General features: G+C 40.5%; 2 protein-coding genes across 7 annotated transcripts in view; one reads left to right on the top strand and one right to left on the bottom strand.

Annotated features, from left to right (window-relative positions):
* The window catches only part of gabbr1b (gamma-aminobutyric acid (GABA) B receptor, 1b), a 332,077-nt gene that overhangs the window by 191,529 nt on the left and 117,436 nt on the right, over nucleotides 1–23,112 (top strand). For all 6 annotated transcript variants that reach the window (XR_013803364.1, XM_079655114.1, XM_079655113.1 and 3 more), the window contains one exon: nucleotides 9,151–9,285. Coding sequence is in view for 5 of the 6 variants with exons in the window: in XM_079655114.1 (XP_079511240.1) it covers nucleotides 9,151–9,285 (135 nt within the window). In the remaining variant the exon portion in view is untranslated. The remainder of the gene's footprint in view (nucleotides 1–9,150; nucleotides 9,286–23,112) is intronic.
* Nucleotides 12,325–18,641, bottom strand: LOC307022963 (uncharacterized protein). The gene is made up of 3 exons (XM_079655904.1): nucleotides 17,556–18,641; nucleotides 15,144–15,237; nucleotides 12,325–14,129 (listed from the first exon to the last, which is right to left on the bottom strand). The coding sequence occupies exons 2-3, from the start codon at nucleotides 15,177–15,179 to the stop codon at nucleotides 13,827–13,829; spliced, it is 339 nt and encodes a 112-aa protein (XP_079512030.1). The 5' UTR covers nucleotides 15,180–15,237; nucleotides 17,556–18,641; the 3' UTR covers nucleotides 12,325–13,826.

Here is a 23,112-nt window from a genome sequence, read left to right as displayed (position 1 = left end):
CAGGATAGGGCCCCTTTAATAGTTATATAAAGGTACTATACATAGTTTCTGTACGTATAACAAAACACATTGAAATGCTAATCATGCTTTAGTTGTAAAGAGAAACAAATTCATAACCAGCATAATACGGATATGTTCATTATAAACATTCCCGTGAAGTGTTTAATTATGAATATGTTCCAGTTGCTGTTTCTCTAAGTTGAATTACAACAAATGTTTGGTAATTTTTATGAATATTGCATGGTACCAATCCAGCTATTTAGTTAGCGGCCTTCCTCATTTTACAATTTTCTGACTGGTTTTTACAACATGGGGTAACAGCCAGCAATGAGCCCCAGACCTGTGTGAGTCACTGGGCTGATGGAGATGTAATCTCTACAGAAGCCTGACTATCATGTCTTTAAAACATGGACTGTCAAAGTAACATGAGACACGAGTCCTTTCAACATACTGCATCACCACACAGGAGCACCTGTCACTAGCTGAATGTAACCGAGACATGATGAACATCTATTGAGGGGCTTTAACTGGCATACATCCTAACATTGGCTCTCATGCTATGTTAGACATGATTCAGGGTCAGGTTGATTACATGTTGTGATGCTCTCAAGAGTTAGAAATAATGACAAATCTGCAATTAAGGGATGTTTTTTTCCAACATCGTTCTGTTTGACTGGTCAGTACCCATGTTTGTTACTCCTCACTTGCAATTTGTCAAATAAATACTTTATTAATAGATCTGAACTCCTCACAGATCACAGTTTTAACATTCCTTTTGATGTGTTTAATCTTGAAAGCCCTGGGTTTCTCTCTCTAAACATCTGTGAGAGGGAGATATATCCAAGCTTTCATCTTCAGTATCACTAGCGTTGTACAACATTGCATACTAATCATCATACATACTTAATCAGTATGTTCTGGATACCATATTAACATTTAAAACAATACTATGTAACCATTTGACATCAAAACATTCAAGCAAACGTGTTTAGCAGCCTCTACATCAGGGGTCGGCAACAGGCGGACCCGGTTCCGGATCCGGACCCAGACGCCGACCTATACGGACCCGGACCTATAATCAATACATTAATAGGGGATTTCAATTTTGACGGGTCGATTCTATTTTAACCGCCACCGACAGGGGGCAAAAGAGACGAGTGAGCGATACTGGCAGAGAAACACAGAAGAAGAGATGAGAGAGCGATACAGGGAGAGAAACACAGAAGAACAGATGAGAGAGCGGCAGAGAGAAGCAAGCAGAGAAGAAAGTGAGTGAAGAGAATAATTACCGATACATGAGCCTCATCCCAATACTTCTCAACTCCTCTCTTCCCCTCCTCCGGGACTTGACCCGGAAATCGATCAAGACACGCCATTTTGAAGGACGTCCCAATAGCTGTGTCACTACCCGATCTATCCCCCTGCCCGATCTGTACAGCGCATGTGCGAGATGTTCCGCCACATTGGACAACTCCGTACGGCAACCCAAGTAGGACACTTGACACAGTGGCTTTTGGCAAATCACAAAAAGAAAACTCTAGAGAGATGTCCTACTTTGGTTGCCGTCCGGAGTTGTCCAATATGGCGGACCATCGCAGTACAGATCGGGCAGGGGGACAGATCGGGTAGTGACAAGCTGAAATGCACACGGAGGAGTCGAGGAGGGGTGAGGGAGGAGACGAAAGGGAGGATACACGAGAGCAGACTACGCAGAAGTGTTTTCACTACTCGAGTATAAAGGCCCCGCCCCCACCTTCACAGCTGGTTGATTTCAACAGTGGAAAAGCGTCACATAAATGTATAAGTGCTCAAAGCTCCTTGGGAATTATTATCTGCAATTCATTTCTTAAAGTTATACTAACAATTTAAGTCATGTTTAATTATCTTGAACGTCACTAAAACATAGCTATTAAGAAAGCTATTTCATAAATGGCTAGATCTTGATAAATAACAATTATTTGTATTGTTTTGTGTTAAGATATTCAGGAGTTAAATTATTTAAAATGCACAGTCCTGAATGTGGGTTTGTGGTGAATGTGGGGATCTACAGGACACACATTTTCAGAGTAAGGCTTTCACATTACTATAATTATATTTTTATTTAAATGTCGGCTACATTTGACACCAAAACAGAACACAAAAGCAGGACCAACCATCATACATTGATTTCCTTGACTAACAAGAGAAAGATTCATTCATTTAAATAAATATTTAACAACAAATGGGCCGGTCCTAAGGGGTTATTCAGTTAAGCCCCATGAGAGGGGATACAGCTGTGCACATCATTAACAGACGTCGTTTAAAAGTGACGTTTGAGTGAACGAGGACGTCCCAATTAATACCTAAGGACTCCTCTGTCCTCGCGTCACCTCCTCGTGTCTCTCGCTCGCATCTTATGGAGGCGGAGCTAAGACGCAAGGAAGGGACGCGAGTGAGGGAAAGGAGGAGTCGAGGAGGGGTATTTGGATCAGGCTTGTGAGTGAAGCGGAGAGGAGAGTGAACAGGCGTGTTAGCGGCGGACAGGGAGAGACAAATAATTACACATGGCGCTCTCCAAGAAGAGGAAAGTGGACAGTGAGAACAGAGCTTTTAACCCTGAGTGGACTCATTCATGTTCATCCTGCCCACTGGGAGCACAGAGCCAGTGTTTCTCATTTGTTCAGAGACCGTGGCACTCATTAAAAGTGCCAAAACGCCACTATGAGACAAAACACAAAGTGTTTGAACACACATTCCCTCTGAAGTCAGAACTGAGGTCACACAAAATAAGCAGTCTCAGTCTCTGATCAGTCCACCAGGATCAAAATTAAAACTAAATATCGTTCCAGGGCAACCTAACCGAGGCTAACCAATGAGCACCTGCGTGTATGTATGAGAATGGCCCTGACACCATTTCAGCCCAGATTTAAACTCCTGGCAGAACAACCTCCAGCTCAATTCTCGCACTGAATTAAAAAAAAGTGAGTGAGGGACTGCAATATAAGAGGGAAAGAAAGAGAAACTTTAAAACTGTTCAATTGTTATGATGTGTAAAGACTGATATTGTTCTATAATCAGTATCAGTATTACTAGACCGACTACAAAACTAGGTGGGAACAGTTCTAAATTTGTTTGAATCCTACTTAAACGACAGAAACAACTTTGTTTCTCTAGGTAAATACAAATCTGAGTTGACAAATATGACATGTGGGGTTCCTCAAGGCTCCGCCTTGGGGCCTGTTCTCTTTAACATCTACAACATCTACATGCTCAGATAATGAAAAACTACAAAATAAGTTACCATAGCTATGCGGATGACACACAAATTTACATAACCATTTCACCAGGAGACTAGGCTCTAATTCAACAACTGAGTAAGTGCATTGAACAAATCAATGACTGGATGTGTCAGAACTTTCTCCAATTAAACAAAGATAAAACTGAGGTAATGGTTTTTGGAGCCAAGGCAGAACGTATAAAAGTTAGCGCTGAGCTTCAGTCTGCAATGTTCAAAACAACAGATAAAGCCAGAAATCTAGGTGTAGTCATGGACTCTGACCCGAGTTACAACAGTCACATTAAAACAGTTACTAAATCAGCTTACTATCACCTTAAGAATATATCGAGGATTAAAAGACTAATGCCACAGCAGGATTTGGAAACATTTGTCCATGCTTGTATCTTCAGTAGACTGGACTACTGTAATGGTATCTTCACAGGTCTCACTAAAAAATGTATTAGAAAGCTGCAGCTGATTCAGAACGCTGCTGCTCGAGTCCTCACTGACACTAAGAAAGTGGATCACATCACTCCTGATCTGCAGTCTTTACACTGGCTTCCTGTGTGTCAAATAATAGATTTCAAAATATTGCTGCTGGTTTATAAAGCACTGAATGGTTTAGGCCCAAAATACATTTCTGACCTCCTGCTACCATCCAGATCTCTCAGGTCTTCAGGGACTAGTCAGCTTTCTGTCCCCAGAGTCAGAACTAAACATGGAGAAGCAGCGTTTAGTTATTATGCTCCAAATATCTGGAACAAACTCCCAGAAACCTGCAGGTCCACTGCAACTCTTACTACTTTTAAATCCAGGCTGAAGACTTATCTTTTTGTGGCTGCTTTGAATTTAAACTGAGCTGTTGTGTTCATCAGTAAAGTGGAACTTCTGTGTGAACTATTCATATCTTAAACTGCACTGTTACCTTTTATTCATGTACTTTTTTATTCATGTGTTTTTTATTCATGTATTTTTTCTTTTGATGTTTCTTTTATTATCTTTTACTGTTTTAAATGCCTTTGTCTGAATGTCTTTCATTTTTGTAAAGCACCTTGAATTGCCTTGTGTTGAAAGGTGCTATATAAATAAACTTGCCTTGCCTATAATCGGCTGAAACTGTTAAGTCATGATGTGAAACGGTTAACGAAGAAAAAGGGAAACTCAAGCTGCTGCTACACTTTATTTTATTTATCTAAAATTAAGCACACGTTTTTCTGCTATCTTTACATAAAAACTTCTTATTGATATTTATTTTTTCTTCTCTTTGCATTTGACATTGAGGTTATCCAAAAGTAACGGAAAATAATCAGGGGACATTAGTTACATAGTTTGTTACTTAGATATCTGATTACTGTTAGTTAGCAGTAACCCTCCCAACACTGGTCATTGGCTACAGCCTCGCTAAATTGTCGTTTTTAATATTGGATGGATAATAAATATGAACTGTTTTCTTTTTGTGTCTGATGCAAAGTTTGTGACCTTATTTCTGGTCATAAGTAATATAATCATAACAAATGCATGTGTAAGCTATGGCTGTCCATATTTGCATATGTCCTTATCGTCATTATTTCACTTTACGTACGATATTACCAGTATTCACACGGAATCATGTGGTACTGCATCACATGACTGTCTTGCTTGAATATTTTTCAGTGTGGATATCGTGCTGGTGCAGCCAAATGACTCACATTTCCAAAAATGTCGTAATAAATTGGAGCAGATTCCTGTCTGATTCTCACATTCAGCCTTTCCTCACACACACAAACACACACACGTGTGCGCTCACTCTGACAGTGATTGGTTCAAGCTGCTCTGCATTGGATCCCCACTTCAAGAGCCTGGAGTTGGCATGACAACAGTAACCAGGGCAACTGCGGTTCAAACAAATAAATTTGGCTTGAAGGGAAACGTCGAGAACATGCACCTAGTGTCAGAGCACAAACAGGAGCAGATGGCTGCGATATTTTGGCTGGTCTGTTCTGAGAGAGCCATATTGAGCGGAGTTAGCCAAATGTAAGAAGTGCTGTCCGGATCTGTCACTGATCCCAGACCTTTACAGACCACTACAGAACTCTACAGACCTCCACAGTGCTGCAGAATATAATATAATATATATACAGTATATACCTAATAGAAAATCCTGCAGAGTGGGGATCAACTAGGCTTCCAGAGAGCTGTCAGCAGTTAACCAAGTATGGATACAAGTAAAAATTCCTTGGACGATGCAAATGTTACTGGGCTTTTTTAGAAGAAATGACTCCAAAGGGATGAACGTGGAAATGTTGGTGCTTGTATCCACTTTCCACCTAAGATTGTCACAGCTATCCTCAGCAATATGATGGATCTCCCGCTGATCTCAGTACAGCTCCGCACGCTGCAGTGCCCGAGAGGCAACAACAAAAAGTGCTTCACCAGTCAGTAACTGCACATTTCTCCAGCTTTCCCCTGAGATTAGGCTGGAAGATGTGCAGACTCTTCAGGGCTGGACGTTGACGGCAGGTCCCAGAGGTTCACGGGGTGAGGATGTGATGGGGGGGGGGGGTCAGCTACAGTATCTCATTTGAATGTGTTGACGATTTCCCCGGAGTGCAGGGTTAATGAGTCTACCGCAGAGCTCGGGATTACAGCGCCCCGCTTTAAAGACCAATCTGTTTCATTCAGGGCTGAAGTGAGCAGCTTCCTGACCGCCGCTTGTTACCTAGCGGTTGACTCTGTGGCATTGGGGGGGGGGGGGGGGGGGGGGGGCATGTCTCAGCAGCCTCCTCTAACTGCACACAAATAGATCTCACCTCAGACAGGATGTAGATGCTTTCAGCAGCTGGTTGCTAGGAAACAGTTTGGGTCCAAGTTTACATGCTGTCAGCTATTGATGTTGGCACACACTGCAGCAACAAATTAAGTGCAGCCCGTTTGAAATGTATGTGCTTTTAACTGAAACAGTTTCTGAACTCCCTCATCACCCCCGACAGAACTGCCTCAAACATTCAGTGGTACATCAGTCGGAGTATTTTCTTCCCATTTTTTTTTAAACTTAAAGGATCTTTAGATGGAGTGCTTCCATAATTGATTTTTAGACTCAAGCCAAACTGTTTAATGTGAATGCATGTTACATTCAAATCTTAAGAGGGGCTATTTTGTTTTGCCTTTACAATGACATATTGAATGAAACCCCTGTCATCTCAGTCAGTAATCTGGTAGTAGGTAGGAGTAGTATATGTTGTTAAGCACAATTACAGAATTATGGAAATGTACACCTACTGTAAGACCATCTCCATTTATTAATGGATAGACAATGACCAATAGCCATCTCTCATAAGTAAACCCACTGGCCTTTGTACTCAGAAATCACTAGTGATGGGAGTTATGGCTCTTTGAAGGGAGCCAGATCTTATGGCTCCGTTCCTTTCAAAGAGCCGTTCAAATGAGCCGTTTTTTTTAAAAGGGGGCAGGGTTACTAGGTTTATCTGCGAAATAATCACCAGGATAATGATTGACTGTATTGCCAGACCTAATGTCTCTAATCTGCATTGTAAACATGACACAAGGTGGCGCCATATCCGTGTCATTCATGTCAATAATACTTGGTATGAAAGCGGCTATTAATGTACTACTTTGAATTTACCCTCTGTATGTGTAAAGTCAATAAAGTTGCCTTGCCTTGAATGAAATTCACGTAACTCTTAATATTAGATGCTGTGTTTTTAAGTGGCGATGGAGATTATTTGTTGACCCTGCTTTAAAGGATATTTTGCCTGTACAAATGGTGCGCTTTATCACTGCCTGGGTTTTGGTTGAAGTGCATCCAAATGCTGATGCGTTTTCGCGTTTGGCTCATTTTCCATCCGAAAAACACGTTGTCTACCTGTCCTGTACCACTTGTTATGACTTCTCTCTCATGCGTATTCCGTTAAGACCAACCCCATCTTACTCCTCCTGCTGAAACCTACCAGAGTAGGGACGGGTCTTCACAGAATACGTTTGGGGAACAAAATCAAGCTTTTCATAAGGCGAGTGGATTTTGGCAGGCAGTGAGTGCGGACCAACGATTGAACGATAAAAAGAACGGCTCTCACGTTCAGGAAATTCAGAAATGTCAAAATTCTGTTACATTTAGAATATCTATATCTATTTCTCTATCTATTTCCAAGGACCTGCAGACACTCTTGGCGGTTTGGAATATATTGGACTGTCTGCTGGGGTTTGACACAATAGGAGCAATAGACTGAGAAATGCGTTGAAATATTTGAAGGTGTACTGTACGTATGCCAGGTATGTATACTGTTCAGTTTAAGACATGGATGAAATGAATGTGGAGGGAACTGAACACAGGATGGAAGACTATATAGCACACAGCTAAAAACAGAAGGTTTTGTGAAAGGCAATGTTCCTTAGTGCACATGCAACATAACATAACATAACAGAGAGCTGAGGCATAGCCAGCAGCAAGGGGGGGGGAGGGGCAATGCGAGGCACATTCCAAGGTCACCCCCATCTCCGGAGAAAACATACTGTATCTCTGTGTGGAGCTAAAGGAAAACATTTACCCACAAGTCAACCCCATTATCTGTATCTTTCCATTTACATCCCATAGTCAATGGAAATCAATAGGCTATTTAAATGATAATGGTGGAGGTGTGGTAGCCATTTTTCATTTAACGCTCATGTTTGGATAACTTTTGGGAATTGATTTGGGTCTTTCGTCATCAGGTCATTGACATTTATCATTGTGTCATATTCCTGCACACAGACCAGTTTCCAAGCACAGCAGAAACTAGAAAACACTTTTGATGAGAAGAATACCCTGAATAAGAAAACAATGATTATGCAAATCCATGATTGATCAGTTATGTGAGAACAGGGTTCTAATTGCTCAACCCCATGTTTTGAACATCATGACACATATGCATGATGACTTAAATGTGATAGAAATGTCTAATATTGATTCAAACAGCTTTTGTGAAACGACACAGGGCTTGATAGCAATGGTTGTGCTTGACAACCATTTGAGAAATGGGCGACCAGTTATTGGGTTCGGCAAGGGGCAAACTTAACTCATTCATTTTTTAAATACTGCAAATACTTTTTGCTCTTGAACACAGCTGGTTACCTCTCAAAAAGCACAAAGAGAAGGTACAGTCACGGTTTGAATGCACCTGAGTGCCTTTTAAATGAACTGCAGTTTTAATCATAATTACATTGACAGCAAAGTAAAACAAGTCATTTCACAGGGGAGCAAGAAGAAGTGCTGCAAATAAAACATCTTCCAGTAAGCCAATAAGAAAAGCCCTTTAACACAAATGTGTTTAAATGAATGAAAGAAATGTTATATTATATATAGCCCAATATGACTAAAATATCTAAAATGATACATTTGTCGCTGGTGCCTTTACAGAGCGTTCAGAAACTCTTTAACAGTCAGTCAGTCAGTTTACAAGCAAAATTCCCAAGAAACCGCACAATTAATGTGGAAAAATTGAAGAATCCTTGTGCAGAGCGAGAGAGGAGTTCCTCTCCCAGATGCATAGACATGGAATAGATGTGGTGTTTATAGATTAAAAAGATAATACAGACTATATATATATAAAAAAAAAGAAGAAGTTGGATTCAAGTGGACATCCTTCCAGGTGCGGCCGGAAGAGCATCATAACTGGGCGCTGTTTCAAAGCAAGCCTGAGCCAGCCCTAACTCTAAGCTTTATCAAATAAGAAAGTCTTCAGAACTCAATGTCAATCCATAAGGTAGAGCTGCAAGTCAGTCTGATTACCATGCTTATCCAAATTAAATGTATTAGATTAACATACATACATTATTAGACTCTATAAGGCTATTTGTTTGGTATGTTGGGTGTAGTGTGTTTCTTGTACTGATGTCCTGTGTTCTGTGTGTCTCCACAGTGTGATCCAGGTGAGGCCACCAAGCTGCTCTATGACCTTCTGTACACGGAGCCCATTAAAATCGTGCTGATGCCAGGCTGCAGCTCTGTGTCCACACTGGTGGCTGAAGCTGCCCGCATGTGGAACCTCATAGTGGTAAGATCTTTCCCCTCTCTGTTATTTAATCTCCAAAACATGAATCCGTTCTTCTATTGTCATCTGCTTATCTGCGTTCGGGAAAACCGCAAGCTAATCATGGTTTTTCAGACCTCCCTCCGGCCAGCAAACATTTTCCTGCCAAGATGAGATAAATAATCTCTCCAACATTTCCTGGGTCTCCCCCGGGGACAGCTGATATGGTGTCTCAAACTCCCTCTGGGTATCTAAGCTAGTCACCCTTCTGTCTTCATTGTAAAGCTCTGCCCCCTGTATCGCCGTGAGCAAAGAGCAAATCTCTTATGCAGAAGGGAGCTTCAGGTAGGATCACTTACAAAGGAAAACTGCAATGGAAACATTTTAGACTTTGTACCGAGTATACGGCAAGAAGAGAATCTGCAAAGTTCCTCCTGTATCAAGGATTGTAAAGTCCTTGGAAACCACCAACACGGTCGGCCACTCGACAGCCACTATCCTCTTCCTCCAAGGGACTTTGAGAGGGCATGTCCTCCAACAATGTCAAGAGCCTCCCTCATCTCAGGATGGATCCATAGTTCATTGAGCATTTTATTTACCTACCTAAGTGGATGTCAGCTATGAAGTCTTTCACAAATTCTCTAAACTTGTCTCCTTTGTGAAGAAAGTGTAGGTCAGGTTCAGGAGTTTTTCAAAGACTGACACTGGGGCTGGACGTACAGCGCTTTGAAAAGGACATAGCTCGGCTTACCTCTTTGCATAGAACAAGTTTTGGAACCCAACTCATCGAGAGGGGCTGGACTCTTGCCTTTACAGAGGTGCCAGGGTGAGAGGGGCGGACAGTTGTGGGAAGACTTACAAGACTCTAGCTGTGTGACACTGTGTTGGATTTCACCCAGGATGACCGAGGGCCGTCTCTATGTGACTGTGAGTAGTTTGAAGCAGGTTTCTGATGATTGTTTGTGCTTATGCATGAGCAGCTCAGAATACCCAGCCTTTTGGAGTCTCTGGGAGAGGAAAGAGCAACAATGGAGCCATGAAGGACAATCCTGAAGGGTTGGGGTTTGGGAGGATCAGCATGCCTGATCTCAACCTGAGTGGGGATTGGACCTCTGTGCTAGTCATAGATTGGTTATAGCAAATACCATTATCAGTCATGTGGCGGTTCATATGTCTACTGAGCACCAAAACAAAGGCCAAAAACTAGGCCAAAGATGGATGATCAACGTCTTTGTCGTATCATCAGGTTGGTCGCTGAATGTCTTGGACACTCAGGTTGAGAGGAGCAGAGCTGTATATATTTTACTTGCTGCAAAATAAAACAATAATGAATAAAAAGTTGTCTGGCCCTATGGTGCATTCAATCCCTGTATCAGCGTGGGTTTTCTTCCTCCACCAGACAAACTACCGAAGTCAAGAGTGCAAGAGGGTAAGAGAAAGTGGTGTGATAATGTTTTATTCAGTATATCATAACCGCAGCTTGTATATCTAAGGTCGTCCTTCCATTTAGCATTTTTGGATAATGCATACTGTTGCCTGTTGTTACCGAGAGCTGATTGCTCTCACACAGATATAGAAACTCCTTTTTTTCTAGACCTGAGTTGTAATCTTTGTGATGTGTTCAGGCACAAACTTTTGGCGAAGACGCAGGAGTGAAAGGCAACAAAAGAGTCCACTCTGTCAAAACTAGTTCCTGGACGGTGTGAAGGTTTTAAGCTCTGGATTGACAGGTGACTGGTCCAGGGTTTGCCCCGCCTCTGATGTAATAGCTCAAGATAAAAAGCTATATAATGGATACATGGGATCATCATGTTGCTACTGCTGGATAGGTCTTTATAGGGAAACAAATATCTGATACAAAGAAAGAGATATATTTCCATTCCTTCACAGAGAGACAAACAACAGAAGAAGAATTCGGCAGTTAGCCTGACCAGTCGGAGTCAACATAGCCTCCTCTCTTCCCCTCCTCGACCCCTCTCTTCCCCTCCGGTGGGACTTGACCCAGAAATCGATCAAGACACGCCGTTTTGAAGGACGTCCCAATAGCTGAAATGCTCACGGAGGAGTCGAGGAGAGGTGTGGGAGGAGAGGTGAGGGAGGAGACGAAAGGGAGGTTACGCGCGAGCAGACTACGCAGAAGTGTTTTCACTACTCGCGTATAAAGGCCCCGCCCCCACCTTCACAGCTGGTCGATTTCAACAGAGGAATACCGACAACTGGAAGATGAGTGGAAAAGCGTCACATAAATGTATAAGTGCTCACAGCTCTATGGGAATTATTATGTGCAATTCATTTCTTAAGGTTATACTAACAATTTAAGTCATGTTTAATGATCTTGAACGTCACTAAAACATAGCTATTAAGAAAGCTATTTCATAAATGGCTAGATATTGATAAATAACAATTATTTGTATTTTTTTGTGTTAAGATATTCAGGAGTTAAATTATTTAAAATTCACAGTCCTGAATGTGGGTTTGTGGTGAATCTACAGGTGATCTACAGGACACACATTTTCAGAGTAAGGCTTTCACATTACTATAATTATATTTTTATTTAAATGTAGGCTACATTTCACACCAAAACGGAACACAAAAGCAGGACCAACCATCATACATTGATTTCCTTGACTAACAAGAGAAAGATTCATTTATTTAAATAAATATTTAACAACAAATGGGCCGGTCCTAAGGGGTTATTCAGTTAAGCCCGATGAGAGGGGATACAGCTGTGCACATGTCATCATTAACAGACGTCGTTTAAGAGTGACGTTTGAGTGGACGAGGACGTCCCAATTAATACCTGAGGACTCCTCTGTCCTCGCGTCTCCTCCTCGTGTCTCTCGCTCGCATCTTACGGAGTCGGAGCTAAGACGCAAGGAAGGGACGCAAGTGAGGGAAAGTAGGAGGTGAAATATTCAGACGAGCCTCATGACTCAGCAAAGAAGAGCTCTATGTTGAGAAACCCAGGCTCACAGAAAGTAAAAAGTTGCCCACAGTGTTACGTGGATCTGTGGGTACTGCTGTGTGAAAACGGCACAGGGAGTACTAAGGTTGAAACTCTTTAGTTTCCGAAGATATAGAATCAAAGTTGTACACTTGAGGAAAGTGAACTGAATCAGAATCAGAATACCTTTATTCGCCCACGGAGGGGACATTTACGATTGTTACATCAACGAGCCAAAGACAGCTTAATATATCTGAAGAAGCATAACAAATATTAAAGATAAAACACTTGAAATTACACAATTTACAAGATACACTTCCAGTAGCAATAACCGTTTAGTAATATAGCAGCCAGGGGGAAGTATAAAAGGTGGTAGAATAAATTGCACAGCTATTTAAAGGTGACCTATCATGCAAAATGCACTTTTGTACGTCTTTTATACATGAATATGTGTCCCCGGTGTTCCAGGGAACTCACTAAGTGTCAGAAAACACAACCCTCTCTATTTTCCTCCATACCTAAATCTCTTAAAAAGGGGCTGCAACGGATCTGATACAGACTGGTCCAGATTTGAACACTTCTCTGACGTCACAGAAGTGGCGCTACGGCTATCAATCAATCAATCAATGTTTATTTATATAGCCCAATATCACAAATGTTACATTTGTCTCAGTGGACTTCACAGTCTGCACAGAATATCAGTATGACAATACTATTGGGCCAACTCCACCAATCAGGAGGAGACAGCCACGGACATTGCCCGAAAGCGCTGGAGACTGTTCTCACAGAATCAGCCCACACTCAAAAAAATAACTCATTGGATGAACTCAATTCAATTGTGGGCAGGATTTCCATCCAATAAATATTCATAGCCCCAACTGAAACTAAAAACATCCATTTAATCAGATTGAATTGAGTTAGTCCAACTCATTTTGATCAAATAAAGCTGAAATAAAATTATTACGTTAAGTAAATTAAATGAATTTACATTTGTCCAACTCAAACTAATATAATTAATTGGTAAATAAATAATGTAAAAATATAATGGTGGATAGCCAATCCTCACTTTACTTGAGTAAACAGTGTCAAAGTTCTCTGTCAGAGTTATTTGTCTGTCTGCATTTCTTTTTTTATAAAACATATCAATAAACAGACTGAGCAGGAGATAAAAGCAACTCAGAAAAATAATAATAATGCCAATCATGGATGAGGAAGGTGACAGTAATCCTCAATTCAACATCAATATTTATATACACATCTCAATATTAACTCTACTTGAAAACACAGAGCAAGATGTAAAAATATTTTTTTAAAGAACATTTTTTAAGTGGTGCAAATAGCACTCCCGTAACAGTGCCGAAACTGGTGAAAAATGAACACCCAGCTATTCTAGATCTCCCAGTGCCACAAACAACAAAGACACTATAAAAAGGTGGATGCTTTGCACTGCTCTCCAAACAGGGAATATCATTGCGTGGTTTTGATATATAAAAGAGCGCACTGCACAAACTCTACAGTATATTTGGTAATTGAATAAGTGTAATGTATTTGCTTTGAACCTACAATTACAAAAAAAGCTAAATATTTGTTAAGGAAACTTGACAATACACTTGTTTACCTCTTATGCAAACAGCTTGATTTTCAGCTGCTGTATTTTTGCATTCAGCTTGTGCCCATCCAAGTTCATTACGACCTTCTGTAGAAACTCAAAGGTGTACTTCAGGTTGTCCGGGAAGCTGAGATCAAGGGCATAAATGATCCCCAAGAGCATGATGAGTCCCACAATGCCTACGTTTTCCATGACTTTAATGCCTTCGATAACAATTCCCACGTCCTCTGGCCCCCCATCCCCGTTTCTTCGGATCGTGTAAATCCCCATGACTGTGTTGGAAATGTCCCTCTCTGCATCGTCAGCGGCGGAGGCCTGAAAACAACACAAACACGTATGTTAAGTAAAAAGCTGAACCCCACAAACAGAAAACTGTGTATGAAATATAAATAAGCATTCTTAAACCATCAACTGCAGTTTAGAGAAGCAGATTTGCTTCTGTCTGGCTCGCCTAATTGACCAATACTGCTTTAAACTGAGATAAGGACCTCCAACTTTATCAACATACAGAGCCTGAAATACAGAAATAAATAGTTGTACAAAAATGTAGAAATAAATTAAATCTAATAAAGATAGTTATCCATGTATGTCCTGTTTGCTTATCGACTTTTACTTATTTATTCATAGATTTACCTATTTATTTCTATATTTATTATTTTATTCATGTATTTATTTCAGAATCTATTTATTATTTTATTTATTTATTCCTGTAATAATTTAAACATTTATTTCTGTTTTTATTTATCCATTCACCTACTTATTTCTATATGTATTTCAATATTTATTTATTCGAGAATTTATTTATTTCAGCATGTATTTATTCATTTCTGTATTAATTGATACGTTTATTTATTGCCATATTTATTTATTTATGCATTTACCTACTTATTTCTACATTTATTTATTCTTAAATGTATTTATTTCAGCATTTATTTATTATTTATCCCTGAATTAATGTATACATTTATTTATTCATTAATATCCATATTTATTTATTTATTTCCTTATTTATTCCTGTATTTATTTTTACATTCATTTATCTATTGATAATAATAATAATAATAATTTTAATTTTTACAGTGCCTTTCAAGAGACCCAAGGACCTTTACAATGGGAAACAAAACAACAAAATAATAATAGTCACAAGGATACACAGGTTAGATACTTAAGTAATACACACAAGCGAGAAGTTGACATTATAGACATCTAGCCTTGGGTATGAATGGTGGTGTGACATAGGATGTTCTCATTATAAATACATGCCATGGTATTAATAAGTTAGGGTAACACTGTTCAACGCTACATGGGAAAAATATTGTATAAACTTACCAGATACTCCTTGAAGAAACGAGTCTGGATCTTCATTTAGGTATATTACAAGGCTTCTCAGGATGCACCCCCTCCTGGTGTTGATGTTGTCACACTAAAGCAGGGTCGACAAATCAGGACAGAATTTAGTCAATGTGGGTGTGACAGAGCGGTTGTCTGAAGACCAGAAAGGTCGTATCAGTCGAAATGTCCTTAAGCAGGACATGGTATCTGACGAAAAATGCATTTGTACTAACCAAATCTGTGATTGCAAGGGCTTCCTTTATCTTTTTCCCCTTCACTCCTCCTTTGCTGGTGAAGATTTGTAGCAGCTTGTCGGAAAATACTATATTATTACACTATTTATGCTAGGTGTTTATGCTGTTAAAGTCCTTATCTTACATTAAAAACTTTTTTTGGCAGTTGATTTCTGGGGGGTGTATGCAACAGATAGTCAATGTATGTTTCTTTATTTCATACTGAATAATATGTAAAAAAAGGAAAAATATTAGGTCTAATAAAAAAACTTTGCTTCTGGAAGCAGGCCATTTCGTGACGTCACGTGTGGTTCCCGGCTGCCGCTGTCTGGCTCCCTGCTGCCGTCCGGATCGCACAAATCGCTCCCATTTCTCCCGTAAAACCTTCTCTTTCGGGAACAAATGAACGGTAAAACCATCCCGATTGGTGTTGCTACACCCGCCAACGACACACCTCTTCACCATGATCCGGAAAAAACAAGACAAACTCGGAGATAAACACTGATACACAAAGTTGACATGCGGCTATACCAGCAATGCTACACTGTGTGATGCTGGGACGGGCTGAACTCACCAGGATTCGCGGAACCACACGTGACGTCACGACACAGCACCAAGCAGCGGCAAGTTTGAATCCAGACTTTTCTGGATACCTCTGAATTTGACCCATTTTCCCGATATTAACAAGTGATTTACAGCAAATAGGAAACGATATTCGATCTATATCACGTGTTACTGGAATAAGACCCAACAAGTTAATGCATTTTGAAACAGTTCTATGATCTTTCAGCTACAGTAAATTACGCAAGATAAGGACTTTAAATTGAGCATATAGTTCCACTGTAATTACCTAAGAACATACCGCATCTCTGTAGTAATGGCACCGTTTGAATTGGATCAGGTCAGTTTTTGTTTGTGTTGAACAGTTTCAGAGAAATAGCGTAACTGTAACCATAGTAACTCAATCTCACTCGTGCCTGTGTTCGCACAGCGCCAGAGGAGAGGGGGAGACGCGGTGCTGAGACCCCGCTGAGTGAACAGCGAAGGAATAAATTACAATATAATAGATTGGTGTAGATTTCCCACTTTCCCCCTGATGATCTCAATAACTCGCTACATTTTTCACTAGTCGCTTTTTAGAAATAAAGTCGCTAAGAGGGTCTGAAAAGCTAGTAAGTCCAGCGAGAAAGCAAGCAGTGTGCGTGTGCTTCAGTGGGTAGAGTGGGTCTGCCGTAACTTTAAAGTAATTTGGAGGGGGGGGGGGGGGGGCTCTGCCGCAGCACGTTACACCGTGTGCGACCGTTATTAACATTTTCACAGAACAGAAGACACACTTACTGGAGCCCGCTGCACTGTAGTCCAACGCTGTAAATACTTCTGTATAAATTAGCTCCTGTCTCTTTAGCTTTATTATAAGTTGACGGAAGTTCTGCGTTAGCTTTAGCATTAGCCATTGTGTTGAGTGTGGAGACGATATAAGGGGGCTGCGGGAGAATAACCCAAATCTAACAAATTCAAAGTGATGACTCTTTTTCTAAAGGTTTACCTCAAGTACGAGCAAAAAGTATGTAGCATTAAAACTACTCTGAGAAGTCAAATGCAATCAAATAAGTAACTTAGGCCTACGTTTCTGCACAATTGTGGGTGCCTGCTTGTGAGTGAGGTTACCCATAAAAGACTCAGCACATTATCTCATTATTTAGATTACATATTTGGCAGTAAAAAAAAGACCAGTGCCTAAATTCAACGGAACTCCTACAGTCCTCCTCTGCCTGCCTGCACTAAGGCCAGGAGAGATGGACAGACCTGAGCATTATGATAGAAAATGGTGGCGCTTACCTCATGCACTTTAATTACTCTTTGCATTTTTTTGCTTGGATATAAACTCAATTTTGGTGTACTGTGTTCAATGAAAATAACATTAAATCTAATATAATACAATCCACTGATCTCCATTATCCAGCAGGTATTCAATGCTACCCACATGTAGCAAGCTAGCTTCTAGCTACCAGTTATCTGGCTAGCCATAGCTAGCTTGCCGTTTACAACTAAAAACGGAGCAAAATATAAAACGGTGGTTTCAAATATTCTTGTCGATATTATGAAAAGGCATTACTTGGAAACAGGGTACGCTCTAAACTACTAGAGACTACTAAAAAACTACTAAAATACTTACCAAAGAATAGACTTTCCCCAGTCAGTTTCCACAGTCAGTGTCAGAGAAAAGGCGGCAAAAGACAGAACGGATGTTGCGCATGCGCAAAGGGGATGTGCAAAGGGGCGGTCCCCAGATGAAAACAATTCATTTTGAGTTGATCTGTCCTAAATACATTTAATAAGTGAATTGATTAAAGTAATTTGTGTTACACTAATGAACTATACTTAGGTTTATTTCTTAATTAAAAATATTTAATAAAGCGAACATTTGTATATTGTGTCAAGTCTAAGAAGGGCTTGAATCGTTTTTATGAGTGCATGTAAAGACAGTGTTAAATTGAGCGAAATGAGGAATGGCTAAAATGCATGATCTGTTTGGTATTTTGAAAAATAAAAAGTATAAATATGCCTTATATAGGTATGGTCCTACACTATATTATTCAAATATAGCGTGATAGGTCCACTTTAAAGTATAAATATACTGAGGGATATCACAGTCAGATCAGGGAAACAAACATAGAATACCTTGTAATAGTTGTGATACTGATTATATGTTAAACCAGTTAAGCCCCAAAGCCCCCCTCGGCGGGGGCTTTTTTTTATTTTTTTCACGACACTGTGTGTCAGGGCATCTTAATATTTAAGAACCTATGAATGTATTATACCAGATTAACTGGAATAATCTCAGCTAACTGACGATACAAACAATTTTTACCAAAACAAAACACAAGTCTCATAAGAAGCATCTAAATGACCCCTGAGCGAAAAATGCTAACGCACTTTGGCACAGAACTCAAGATAAAAGATACCCTTATTACTTATCGTAGCTGCACATACAATATATCCGATTAAAGCTGAGGTTCCACAGATTATTTAGGTATATGTATCATCACTGAGTGGTCCGAACTCGCAACAGGGGAAGCAAACAAAGACATCACAACACGTACCTTTACGTAGGTTTTACGGGAGATCGTCTCACCGTAGCTGTCAATCTGATCAAAAGACTTGTTCAATGGCATTAAAACTAGGGCTGTCAGTCGATTAAAATATTTAATCGTGATTAATCGCATGATTGTCCATAGTTAATCGCGATTAATCGCAAAATAATCGCAAATTTTTTATCTGTTTTAAATATACCTTAGAGGAATATTTTTCAAGTTTTTAATACTCTTATCAACATATGAGTGGACACATATGCTTTATGCTAATGTTTATTATCATTTGAACAATGACAAATATTCTCATGAATATTAAACACAACAACCTCTGAACATTACAAATATTTGCCTCAATTCAACCTGGAACCTCCATCATACAATAATACAATACACATGGTGTGTGTGTGTGTGTATGTGTGTCTGTGTGTGTGTGTGTGTGTGTGTGTGTGTGTGTGTGTGTGTGTGTGTGTGTGTGTGTGTGTGTGTGTGTGTGTGTGTGTGTGTGTGTGTGTGTGTGTGTGATGGATCGTTGGAGCTATGTGCAACTCAAGGCATATGCTCGAACGGGAGCTGCCTGGACGCTGCAATCATGTTGCGCACACTATCCGTGCTCAGTGTGCTGACTTTTCCCACAATATCCCACTGTCTGGCTACCTGCATAAAGTTAAGTGCTCGGTGCAGTTGTGGCGAAATGTCGCTCCTCTGTTTTCATTTAAACAGCTCCTTATATCCGTTAGCGCAGCTAGCTAGCACCAGATGCTAACAACAACAACAATACACGTAAGGTCTCTCTCTCGCTTCACACATACACACACCCTCCCGGTCCTCCCGATGGCCACTCGGTGCCTGCCGGTGAGCGTGGAAGTGTGGTCTGCCACAAGCGGGTGGCAGGAGCGGGGCTGTCAGCATAAGCTTGTAGATGGTATTTTGAACTTGATGCGCTCTGAAACTACGGGGCGGCCGAGGAAAAAAAATACACATGCGTTAATCGCGTTAAAATAATTAGTGGCATTAATTTTTTTTGCTTGACAGCCCTAATTAAAAGGAGAAAAAACGCGGCTGAATCGGTTAATCCATAGGTTGATAATGTTTCTGGGTAATACTATTTTTTATTTATAATCCATAATTCCATTTTTATGTAAAAATCGGAGAGTAAAAGTTAGCTGCTAATGGTAGCCACCAGAGTTATCGCAGCTTCTGGTTTTGGCTATGCGTCAGTCTCACACACACACATTACCAAATAAGGAGTATGTGGGAGTTCCCCTCGATTCCATTGGCTCTGACGGTTAGAAAGAGATGTCAATCAGCAAAATCGAGCAAGGGGGGGCAGAGATAGGTCAAATCCACCCAAATGACCCCAGAAGTGGCTTTTTTTTTGCTAAATCTCTCTAAAACGGTAAAATGTAACTTGTTTTGCATCAATCTTGATACAGGGTACTTATTATATGTTGCAGTTTAGATTCCTAAAGCTTTTAGTGTACCATCCCATCATTCAAGGGTGGTTTTCACTATAAGTAATTTGTTTTTTTTGGACGGACACAATAATTTACAGTTTTTTGCTGTGTTCAATCTGAATTTACTTTAAAATAAAAACATCTATATTCATTCTGACACATCCAACTCACAGATGTAACCTTGCTTTGAGAAAAAAGATTATTAATTTATCCCTTTTAGAAGGGAAGATATGGTCATTGGTTCTGGGAATGTCATTTTCGAGCCTGAGACCTGAAAAACAGGCTCGGGGCTTAACAGGTTGCATGAATAAAGGTTTAACTTCAATATCAACCAATTAATCAATTCAACTTAATTTAAAGACCACGTTTCATGCACAAAGAGGGTGAAAGAAATTGCTTCACAAAAAAAATACAATACTAACCAAACTCAATGAACACCAAGACCAAAAAAGCAAGACTCAATAAATTAAATGAAAGGCAAGTAGAAATGTTAAGTTAAAATAGTGCAACATGTTAACATTCAGTGTTCCTCATCTACAGCCCTTCACTATGATTGGAATTGTATTGCAATAATATGAAACTTGTCACTGTGTTTTATTGATCATTGACTGTGAACAAAGTTATTTCAAAAGAACACATGTTTTTACATGCTTAGTGTCGTTTTAATGGTATTTCATTTAGTTTGTTTTTTACAGACACACTTAGTGGGGACAGCATTAGTCAGGAAACTGTGACCATGGCATATGGCAAACTAAGGGCCATGTCAGTGCTAAAAGCTAAAAGCTGCTGAGGAAGCTGAACAACTTCCTAACAGCTGTATTTTTCATGAAGATGCAGAAAAGCACTCATCACTCCAAGTTTTTCATTTTGAAGAGTTAAAATCACAATTTTGGTGATAAACGATGTCACAATGATCTCCAATGTGAGTTTTATAAATGAACACTCCACACAAGAATGAATCCTAACCATGCCTACTGAAAGAACTTTGCACTGTAAGTACAGTACTATTGTCATTCTGGTCTTTGGGCAACGTAGTTAAGTGCACTCACACTAAAAAAGGTTCCAGTCATATTCCTCCATTTTTCATACACTGCTATTTTTATGTTCCAAAGAGCTCTTCATCTCTATCTACAGTAAGACTGTGACCCACATTTTCTCTTCATTGTCATAATGTACTACCTAAAAATGCAGAAACTTGGCAGGAAAACTGTTAATAATAAAGCACATTTGAGTCAGTTTGATTCAGATTTAAAATACCTTTCATGGAGGGCTCGGAAACCATGAAGAATGACTTGAAGCGGCACAGTGTGGAAGGGTTCTCAATTCTTACATTTCCCCTCCTCGACTCCCCTCCTCGACTCCTATCCTCGACTCCTATCCTCGACTCCCTTCCTCGACTCCCCTCCTCGACTCCTATCCTCGAGACTTAGTCCCGCCCACAGGAGATGCGAGCGGAGGACTGAGGAGGGGAACCAAGGAGAGAGGAGGGGAAGCAGCAGGCGGTGAGAGAAATGAGAACTCCTCTCCTCTGAGCAGTCATTTTAAAGAGACGTCCATTAATGATGACAGGAGGCACAGCAGCCCTCTGTCTGATGGACAGATGTGTTCATGACAACTTATATATTTACTTTGATTAATTCACAGTGCGGTATAATGAGACAATAACAGGCTACAGATGCGGACAAATACACACACATACAGTATACAATTTCAGAATCAAACAAGTATGAGAGCACTCTCATAATAACGTAACACAATCAGAGACTGGATATACCAGTCCCCCCCCCCTCTCTCTGGTCGCTGAAATGGTGAATTGAAATTACGAGCCAAAAGTTTGATTTACAAGTATTAAAAGTAAGCAGAGGACACCAATCCAATCCATCTGTCCGCCACATATACGCACTGTACAACACACACACCTACACACTGTACCACACGCACCTACACACTGTACCACACGCACCTACACACTGTACAACACACACCTACACACTGTACAACACGCACCTACACACTGGACAACACACACCTGCACACTGTACAACACGCACCTACATACTGTACAACACGCACCTACAGCTCCTAAAGCAGTGTTTCTCAAACCTTTTCATACCAAGGACCACTTAACCAATAAAAAAACACTCGCGGACCACCTAAGTCCACAAGTATAAAAAAAGACATCGTTTTTCTAGAACAGATTACAAATCGCCTGAAAATGGTACAAACAAGTGGCTACATGTGTGATGAAGGTGTTGCGCTGGGCTATATCATGCAATCAAAAGTTAAAACTCAACCTCGCTCCCTTGCGGAGATATTCCCGTGAGAGTGCGGAAAACTTAAATGTATTTATTTATTTAAAATGTGACATTTTACGAATATACTCACGGACCACTAGGGTGCGCTCACGGACCACCACTGGTCCGCGGACCACACTTTGAGAAGTACTGTCCTAAAGCATAATCAGGCTACAGCCGTTGTGTATTTTATTATGTGAAGCACAAAATGGTCTTAGAAAAATATCGACTCTTTAGAGGCTTCTCAATACTCAAATTTCCCCTCCTCGACTCCTCGACTCCTCGGTCCTCCAGTCGTGACCCGGAAATGAATTTCAACGCGCCATTTTGAAGGACATCTCATCTCTCTAAATGCACACCGAGGACCGAGGATCGAGCGTCGAGCGTCGAGGAGGTTCTCTGGAGGAGCTATAACCGAGGATACACTGATGGTTCCTCCACGGCTCCTCCGCGGATGCATTTCCGGGAACGGTGGAGGCGTGACGCACGGCCGGACTTATCTCAGCCAATGACAGCTCTGCATGCATTCCCTGGATATTATTTTAGAAACTGCTTTCATCGCGTCGCGATGTTTCCAGAGAGAACAGCTGTGAGGTCCGTGCAGAAAGCAGAGCAGTGTGTATAATATATATCTCTCAGTATAACAGGCCTACTCTCTTTATTTGCTTTAGTTTAGTAGATAACTACAAACAAAGAGTCGGTATTTTTCAAAGACCATTTAGTGCTTCACATAATAAAATACACAACAGCTGTAGCCTGATTATGCTTTAGGAGCTGTAGGTGTGTGTGGTACAGTGTGTAGGTGTGTGTGGTACAGGTGTGTGTGTTGTACAGTGCGGCGGACAGACGGGTCTCAGTTGGTTTGGTGTACTCTGCTTACTTTTAATACT

The sequence above is a fragment of the Notothenia rossii genome (genome assembly GCF_949606895.1).
Source record: "Notothenia rossii genome assembly, chromosome: 10".
In the NCBI taxonomy this organism is placed as follows: domain Eukaryota; kingdom Metazoa; phylum Chordata; class Actinopteri; order Perciformes; family Nototheniidae; genus Notothenia; species Notothenia rossii.
Note: the sequence above shows the minus strand (reverse complement) of the source record. Positions and strands in the feature narration are given on the sequence as shown.